General features: G+C 30.8%; 1 protein-coding gene across 2 annotated transcripts in view; it reads right to left on the bottom strand.

Annotated features, from left to right (window-relative positions):
- Positions 1-317: 317 nt before the first annotated feature.
- LOC117167722 (protein apterous-like) overlaps positions 318-9,568 on the bottom strand; it is a 96,558-nt gene continuing 87,307 nt past the window's right edge. For both annotated transcript variants that reach the window (XM_033352868.1, XM_033352869.1), the window contains exon 6: positions 318-1,873. In XM_033352868.1, the coding sequence (XP_033208759.1) occupies positions 1,658-1,873 (216 nt within the window). In that variant the 3' untranslated portion in view covers positions 318-1,657. The remainder of the gene's footprint in view (positions 1,874-9,568) is intronic.

The raw sequence follows: 9,568 nt of genomic DNA, 5'->3' as shown, positions 1-9,568 counted from the left end.
AAATTTTTTACTAGAAAATATAAAATGTTAACAACAAAGTTTATTTACATCAAAGTAAATAAATTTTCAACCAAATAGTCAAATTTTTAACCAAAACAAATAACTTTTTCACAAAAATATTAGAATACTTTTCATCGGAAAGGCATTAACGTTTACTCAAAAACAGTTTTTATTAGCCAAAAAAAAAAGGAGAAAGAGGAAAATATCTTGAAAACCAGGAAAAAATTGATAAAAAAATAGGAAACGAGGGAATAGGGAAAAAATATGAAATCCAGGAAATGTTGAACTTATCTTAAATAATGTAAATACGCAACAAATCCAAGGAAAAACTGGGTTTCTTTATTTCTCGAGTGTCTCCTTCGACCATACTTCCATAATCGATACTGTACAATTCAGTCAAAGGGAGCTGAAAATTTGACATCGCTAGTGGCTGACAAACCTTAATGTCATATCACACGACGAAAATATAATTTATATCCATTTAATCATTTGCACATATATTAAAATAGTTCCAAGTTCTCCACGAGTCTTCATTTCTCCATTCATCTCCTTCAAAGAACCACCGAGCCAATAAATATTTATCCATTATAATCTTACAATGCTCGCAACTGGGTCTAATTATCTAATCAATCCTTTCGAAGGATTCACTGAGTTTTCGACTCGAAAGAAACTTACAGAGTGCGATTTAACGACGATTCTACAATAAATACACTGGAGTTTATCACTCATTAGTTTCGGATATAGTACAAGAGGAATGCGTCGTTTCACGCATTTATTCCATTTCTTTAAGGTTCCTTATTTCCTATCAGTAACTTAAAACAGAAATTCGTAGTACCTTTTTACATCGCGCACCAAACTTGGGTGCAATAAATATTCACAAAATGCTCACGTCGTCAGTCTTCTAGTCTGCGAGTCTCGAAAGCACAGCTTCAACCATTTATTTTCAAAAATGTTATAAAAAAATCCTAGACCGAATCGGGCTAAAAAAAAGAATGTTTCACAGAAAAAGCCAAAGTTTGGGGTAATAAAAAAAGTTCGGGGTAATAGCAAAAGTTAGAGGTAACCAAAGTTTGGGGTAATCAGTTGACTATTACCCTGCTTTAACGATTACCTGAAATACTCCATACCCCCACTTTTCATGTGTCGAGGGATTGTCATTTCCATAAAAAAATATACCATACGCACTATTTAACAAAATTCCCTATCTCTTGATGGCCCAATCCAGACCCGCTGGAATAGATAAATTCAAGTTAAAGAAAAATGTGTCTAGATTATCGAAATCTGTTTCATTGATCCAATGTTTCTAGTTTTCTAATTTGTGGTTTCCCGATTTGTGAGATTGCTTCTCATGATTTGCAGCTTCACAGAAAAAAAAAAACTGGGTATAATCCAGCTGTTTGCAGAAAGCCATAGTAATTGGATTGCGAATTTTTGTCCAAGCTGTGATTTCGAGGACTGATCTAGGATTTTCGCCCGGATATACGTCCGCCTCGACGACATTAGAGAACGGACGGAACGTCACTTTGCGAGACGAGACGTCCAATTACGGCTAACTAGTCGATTCACTTTCACTCTCGTTCCAGGCGTTCTAAATTTACAAGTCGATAGGTTGACACTGGGCGAGAGATTATCGCGACTCTGTCTCGGATTTCCGGAATCACGCACAGTCTAAGGAGGCTAAAGACGCCGGACTATGAGGTCCGCCTAGCATGAATGGAGGACTCATTGCAGGACCACCACTTCCGGTACTGTTTCCGTAAAGTTCTAAATCACCTAGGGAACCGCCATCAACCCCGCTGCCACACTTGTCAGACTTGCCCTCCTGTTTCAACACCATGCGTCGCCATTTCGCACGCGCATTCTGGAACCACACCTGCAACAGAAGACGGGAAGTGATCGATTAGACTCTCTTTCTCTCTCTGCGTATAAGACAACTGACGGCAGAAAATGCTTTCTGTTTATTTTTCCTGTAATTATCGACACTCTTCGGGATAGGAAAATAAATTGGGGTTCCATTTTCACACTCATTTGAGGATTGGGTGATGACAGGCAAAATTATGAGGGCTAAACTGTTGTGCTCTTTTATGGGAATGTGGGAATCTCGATTTTGTATCCTTTTACATTATTATCTCCTGGAAAATGTTTGGTAGTTTAGAACACGTTTACAAGACGAATTTTCGTAAAAATTAGAGTACAGGTATTGTATGGTGAAATTGATACTCTGGTGCGTGAGACAAACAAATTTAGAGCTTGTGGTTAGAATTCGATTCTCCGTACCGGTACAATTCCGATTTTATTTTTACTTTATTTCGCAACATTAGCATTACATGTATATCAAGATTACAATGTCATAAATTACTTCAAATTTTCTCAATTTTTAGTTTGAAGTTTCGGACAGATTCGGGAATTTTTTATTTACAATTAATTGTTTAAGAAATTTTTTTTATAACAATTATTTCTTTATATTTGATCGCAAATAATTAGTATCTTCACAAAAAGATAAACTAGTTAGGCATTATAAAAAATCAACATGGTAAACTCTCTTTGTTTTTAATTATTTAAGAATTGGTTTATTCTTGAATTGTTTAACAGTTTTATTAACTATTATCGCATTTTATTACTTATTTATAATTTTATAAACGCTTTTTATTTTCGAACCCATTTTTTTCAACAAAAACAAACGAAATTTTAACCTTTTTAAATAATAAAATATATAGTTAATCGATTTTCTTCGTTTTAGATTTTAATATATTATACCAAAATTGTTAAATTTTCAAGTCAAAAAAACGAAATTTCTTCCACATGTTTACCCTGAAAATATGTATTTTAAACCAAAAAGTTAATTGTAAAATAAACAAGCTCTGTAGAAAAAAAAGTTGAATTTTCAACTCAGAAATATTAATTTTTTACCAAATATTTAATTTTCAACCAAATAGTAAAATTCTTAATCGAATAATTAAATTTCTGACAAAAATATCAATGTTGTACTTTTAGTTTCGACGAAAATATTAATTAATAACAAAAAACTTAACTTTTAACCGAACAGTTGAATTTTCTAGCAAACTGTTAAATTTGCAAGTAAAAAAATATACATTTTGAAGAGAATAGTTGATTTTTCAAACAGAAAAAAGAACTTCCTAACAAAAAAGTTACTTTTCAAACAAATAGTTAAATTTTCTAACTAGAAGATGAATTTTCGATTAAAAATACACATTTTTAACAAAAAGTATCATTTTTCAAACAATGGTTGAATCTTACATCAAATTATTTAATTTTTAAATCAAAAATAAGGAAATTCTAAAAAAAAAACTTTCAACTCAAAAATATCAATTTTAAAACAAAACGTTAATTTTCAATTAAAAAATATAAATTTTTATTTGAAAAATAATAATTTTCAAACTAATAGTTGAATTTTTAATTACATAGTTAATTTTTTTAGTAAAAAATATATAAATTAAAAAATCTTTAATTTCGACGAAATTCTGAATATTTTGTCAGAAAAAAGTTTAAACACATGAAAACTGATTAAAAAATTATGAGTAAGTATTAAAAAGCATCGAAATAAGAGGAGCTAATGAAATTCGTGTACAAATTTGAAAAAAGTGGTATTTTCCTACCTTATTCCAGTCAAAAGTTACATTTTAACAATAAACAATTGTTAAGACAACTACATGAATAAAGTGAATGGATCGTGTTGATTTTCGATTTAAACGGATCAGTTTACATTATTCATACAGGGAAAATATTTTTTATGTTTGGTCGAGAAAAATTGTTTAAATAAATGCAAAATGTTTACAAAACAATAATTAGGTCATAAAACTGCAAGCATATCAGAATTATAAATGTTTTGAAAAAAAAATCTTGAAAAAACTACATTTTTGTGCCTCATTCGAGCAAAAAGTTAGAGTTGAGCAATAAAAACAAATTTAATCGACCATATTAATTTTTCATTTATAACCTTATTAATTAATTAATTTTGTGAGAATACTGACAATTTTAGGTAAAATGTATAAGAAAAATAATTGTTCAAACTAATAAAAAATATGTAAACAATTAATATATAATAAAAAACTACATAAAACTTTCTCATTTCAGCATTAAAAATTATCTGCAAAATAAACTACAAGAATATAACAATGAAGACAAATAATATAATTTTGATCTTCGTTTAGACTTCAGAGAGTAGTTTTTCGGGATTGCTAAAAGGGAAATAAATTTCAAGATGTCCATGTAATTTGGACTCGTTATATTGAAAATTACACCTTCCAATCTCATATTTGTAAAAAAACTTAGGACTTTTCCACGTTATAATTCTCATTTAAAATAATCGAGGGAGTGAGCGGAATCTTTTAATATTTTCCATTATACACACATTGTTTCATAACCAACCTGATCAGTTTATTTAAGTCTAAGCTCAATTTTTCAAAAACTGTATAAATAAAAAATTTCTGAACAAAACTCAGAGATCAGATTTCAATAAGACACTCAATCTTCAAATAAAAGATCTTCCAGAGGACACAGAATTCTCTCGCAAAGGTTTCTGCAATATCTACACCCTTCTTGAAAGTCCCCATTATCTCATCAGTCTTTCCAGAACCAAAGGAGTCTGAAGTAACAATTCAAGAACCCTTTCTAAATGATTCAAAAAAAAAAAAAAAAAAAAAAAAAAAAAAAAAAAAAAAAAAAAGAAACAAGTCACGTCTGGTCCTTTTAAATCTCTTCACCCAGCCGGAGACGATTTTCCCCCGAGAAGTCGAGGACTCGTGGTGAAGAATAAGACAATGCTCGCATGGGACCAGGTACATGCATAAAGTATCGAACGTCAGGACAATGGGGTATTGCGTCAAGAGCCCCGGGCGTTCCGCGACGATAAATAAAAGATGGTAATGCATCGAATCGTCGGTCGCCATTTTGAAGATAGTCTCCTCCCTCGCAGACTCCCAAGAGAGCGACAAAGAGAGAATGAAAGAAAGAGTCGGGAGTTCCCCTTGAACGGTCGAAAGGACGAACCGAGCAAGGAGAGAAGGAACGAAAGCAGGAACGAACAAACGAACCAACTCCGGAGTGAGTATTCGCGCGTCTCGCGATCAATATCAACCAAGATGGCGCGCTCAAGACCTCCACTCTAGACTGCGCCGAATACAATAGTCTTCTCTCCTTTCCTCTCCACTCCTTTCCTCAACAACTCGAAACTAAACTCTGCTGCTGCCTCCACCACCAACCCCTTGACGCTTTCTCGGTCTCGATTCTACCACTACTGTTCCCAACTTCTTTCTATTCCATTCTCTGCCATTCTGTTCCCATACCCGTTCCTGTTAGTTACTGTGGCTCCGGAATCTCCGCGCCTCGGGAAGCGCTCCGAGATATTGTGAATAATACAAGAGCTCGGATAATGGGAAGGAGGGAAAAAAGTTTTATGGGCTACTTGCTAGGAGCCTCCTGCCAAAAGGAGCAGAAACTCCTTCCTCGAATGTGATAATAGCTTGCATCTTTATTGCTTCCAACTCTTTTCGCGGGGCACTTCCAATCCAGACTCTTTGTTTTCGAGTCGTTGCGTGGTTGTGGAAGAGAGTACCGGAAATTTCACCACTTTCTTGATACGTGAAACGTTGGTGAAATCAGCTCGAAATCATTAAAATTGAATGTCGAAACTTGGGAAGTGAGGTAGGAATGGATGGGACAATCAGAACACTTTCTGAAACAAGTCTTATGCAGATCCTTTTCATCCCTTTCTCCTACTTTTTTAAAGGCATACCGGTTTCGCGAAATCTTGTCTCGGGAAGACAAGTAGACTTCCATTTTTGTAAGGTAGTGTACAAAAATGTCCTCATTAGGTAGATTTATTTAAAATCAACCTGCTGGACTATTCATGAATGACAAAAAAGCTGGGGTCTCTATTAGAACCAATTTTTGGTTCCAAAGGAGCTGCAACAAAAAGAAACCTCTTTTGCTGAGAAGGAACTCAAAATGATAAATGCTTTCCAAAGGAACCGAGATTATAGATTTAAACCTTTCTAATAGACTTGATTCACTTCGAAGATTTTACAAGATAATGATGCATATTTTCCTTTAAAATTTGGAATAAATAATACTACATTGGGAAAATTTTAATAAAGAAGCTGTGGGATTCCAATGGATATAAAAATATTTCGAAAAAATTAAAATATTTTAGTGTAATTTGAAACTGAAAGATTTTTTAATCGATTTGAATAATTTGATGGGATTTTTCACGATTTCAAAGATTTCACTGTATTTCTAAAGATTCTAAGGAATTTTTAATCGATTTCAAAGATTTTAAGGGATATCATAAGATTCCAAAGAATCTGTAATATTTAAGGATATTTTAAAAGACTTAAAGAATTTTTAAATAGATTTCAATAATTTTTAAGGATTTCTTAAAGCTTTAAAAGAATAAAAAGATTTTACGGTATATCACAAAATGTCAATCAATTTAAAATAATTATTGGTATTTTAAAAAGCGAAGATTTTACAATCGATTTCAATAATTTGAAGGTATTTTAAAGGATTTCAAAGATTAAATGGGATATGAAAATATATAAAAGAATTTGAAATATTTAACAATGATTTAAAACTTAAAGATTTTTCAATCGATTGCAATAATTTGAAGGGATTTTAAACGATTTCAAATATATCATGGTATATCAAAAATTTTCATCGAATTTATAATATTTAAGCTATTTTAAAGGATTTCAATAATTTCATAGGATATAAAAATATTTCATAGAATTTGATATGTTTAAGGGTATTCTAAAACTTAAAAATTTTATAATATATATTTTCAGGCTTACGTTAATGTTAAATTGATTAAAGAAGTTGGGTATTTCTATTATTCAATTTAATTTTTCTTCGAGAAGAATAAAAAACGTTGAAACGTGAAAACATAAAAAGACAAATTTTGGTGCGAAGTGCTTCTGGAGCCTTCATATCTTGAACAAGCCGGGAAAATTAAATGCGAGCATAAAAAAAAACATGATGACTGGTCTCGACTTTTTGAAAAATACTCTTGGTAGTCTGCTCAAATACGTGTAAACGAATGCGGTACTTCAGACTCTTTTTAAAAACTCAAAAGGGCTGGTATAATACGGACACTTCTCTCAGTGTATTAGGAAAAGTGAAAAAATTTCCAAACGCGGAAAAACTTCTCGAGCGAAAATAAACCCAGAAAATCAAGGTCTTGCAACTGAAAGTTTTCCAACAGTTGGAAGCCAGAACTGGACAAGGATTTACCAACTGACCCATTTCCAGGAATTTAAAAGTTGCACAGAAATTGAATGAACGTTAAGGAATTTCCACAGTTTTCAAGGGAATGGATGTATTAATTATTTAATTACTATAAGAAATAAAGGGTTTTAATTAATTTAAAGAACATTGAAACCTTTCTAATGTTTCGGAGGAATTAATTAAAGGGTTTCATATTATTTCAAATATTTTAAGGGATTTCACGAGATTTTAACCAATGAAATAATTCCATGCGTTTTTTTTTTTTAATTTCCTTAAAATTGTTTGAATTTCTGAAGATTTAAAACAATTTATCGCATTTAGATGATTTTAGGATACTTTGAAATACTCCAAAGATTTTAGAGGATTTTATCAGATTTCCAAAGATTTCTTCTGTTTTTTAAGGTTTTTAACAACTTTAAAGAATTTATAATAAGGTTTTACAAAATTTAAAAAGTTCCAAAAGATTTAAACAAAATTTGGTTAGATTTCCGAGGATTTTAAGGAACTAAAAAAAATAATGAGATTTCAAAGAATTTCTTAAAAATTTTAGACGATTTGGAAAGATTTTATGGGATCAATAGGGTTTTATGATATTTTAAAAGAAGATTTTTAAGGATTCTCAAGGTTTCAAAAAACTCTCAAAGAATAAGACAAAATTTTAAAAGATTTTACCAGATTTTCGAGGATTTCATTTAATTTTACGGGATTTCAACGAATTTTATTATATTTTAATAGATTAAAAATTTTGTGTTCATCAGAATTGAGGTCAATCAAAGGATTTCAAACATTTGAAGGGATTTCAATATTTTAAAAGTATTTTTTAAAAATTCCAAAGAACTTTAGAGATTTTACTATTTTTTAAAAGATTCCGATGAGTTTTTAATAAATTCTAAGAATTGAACCAAGTAGATGAACGCTCAAACAAATATTTGAATTTTTAACCACAAGAAAATTAATTTTTTACAGAAAAAGTTTCATTTTGAACAAAATTGATTTATTTTCAAACAAAAAAATCGAATTTGTAACCAATTAATGAAAGAATAAACTAAGCAGTTAAATTCTTAGTTAAAAATATTAAATTTCTAAAACAAAAAAGGAATCTTCAACCAAAAAGATGTTTTTTTAATCAAGAAGATTAATTTGCCACAAAAAAAAAGATTTTTGAACAAATTAATTGAATTTTCAACGAAACAGTTGAATCTTCAACTAAAAATGATGAATTTATAATTGAAAAAGAAACGAAGTGTCAACACAGTAGTTACATTTTCCTACCAAACAATTTTCAACTAAAATCAATAATCTTCAACCTGAAAAATGAATTTTTAACAAATTACTTCAACTGAAAACTAAGCAATTGAATTGAAAATTGAAAAAGATCTATTTTCAGCTAAAAATGGAATACATGTTTAGATTTAAAAAAATATTTTTCTATCAAATTTGTTCCATTTTTAAACTAAACAGTCAAATTTTTTAACAAAAAAGTTTATTTTTAACCGAAAAAGGATTTTTAAACAAAATTTTTTAATTTCCTAAAAAAAGTAATTTATCTGTCACAAAATAGATCAATTTTCGACCAAAAACAGGACTTTTTAATTAAGAAAAATTAATCAAGTGAATTACTTCATATTAGAAGTCGATCAAACCGGATTAAAATTGAATTAGACCGGATTACGATGAATTATGATTAGGATTTCCAATCGGATGACCAAGCTGCGTGAAAAAACTGTGGAGACCCAATAAAGGTTACCTTTACAGGTTATAGAACACTTAAAGAGAAGAACATGAAGGCGCTATCACAAACGAGCCAGTTGCAAAGTTATTGATTTAGAAAATTTTTTGATAAAGCAAACCCACTTTGTCAGTGGTTGGGTTGTGAATGCGCCTTCATTTTGCTTTGATTTAATTCTCCAAAGGAACCCTTTCAAGTCTCCATGGGTTACTATTGGAACCCATCTTTAAAAAAATATGAACTTTTATTTAAGCCCTAACTTTAGTGAGCCCCATTTTTTTTGCTTGATTAAAATTAAGTTTCTTTGCAGTTCCAACTGTAGTCTCCTTTGGAACAAATTAATCGTTTTGGTTTCCCTTTCTGAAAAAAGGGTTCCTTTCTCTCAATTCCTTTAGAACCAATGATTATTTCTAATAGAAATACCAGCTTTTCTGTGTTTTATTAAAATTGTATTCCTTTGGCGGTCTGACTGTAGTCTCCTTTGGAACAAATTCATCGCCTTGGGTTCCTTTTCAGCAAGAAGGTTTCCTTTTTCTTTCAGTTCCTCAGAAATCAAGAATGGGTTCTAATAGAAACCCCAGTTTTTTCTGTTTTTCC

This window comes from Belonocnema kinseyi, chromosome 2 (assembly GCF_010883055.1).
Source record: "Belonocnema kinseyi isolate 2016_QV_RU_SX_M_011 chromosome 2, B_treatae_v1, whole genome shotgun sequence".
Taxonomy (NCBI): Eukaryota; Metazoa; Arthropoda; class Insecta; order Hymenoptera; family Cynipidae; genus Belonocnema; species Belonocnema kinseyi.
Note: the sequence above shows the minus strand (reverse complement) of the source record. Positions and strands in the feature narration are given on the sequence as shown.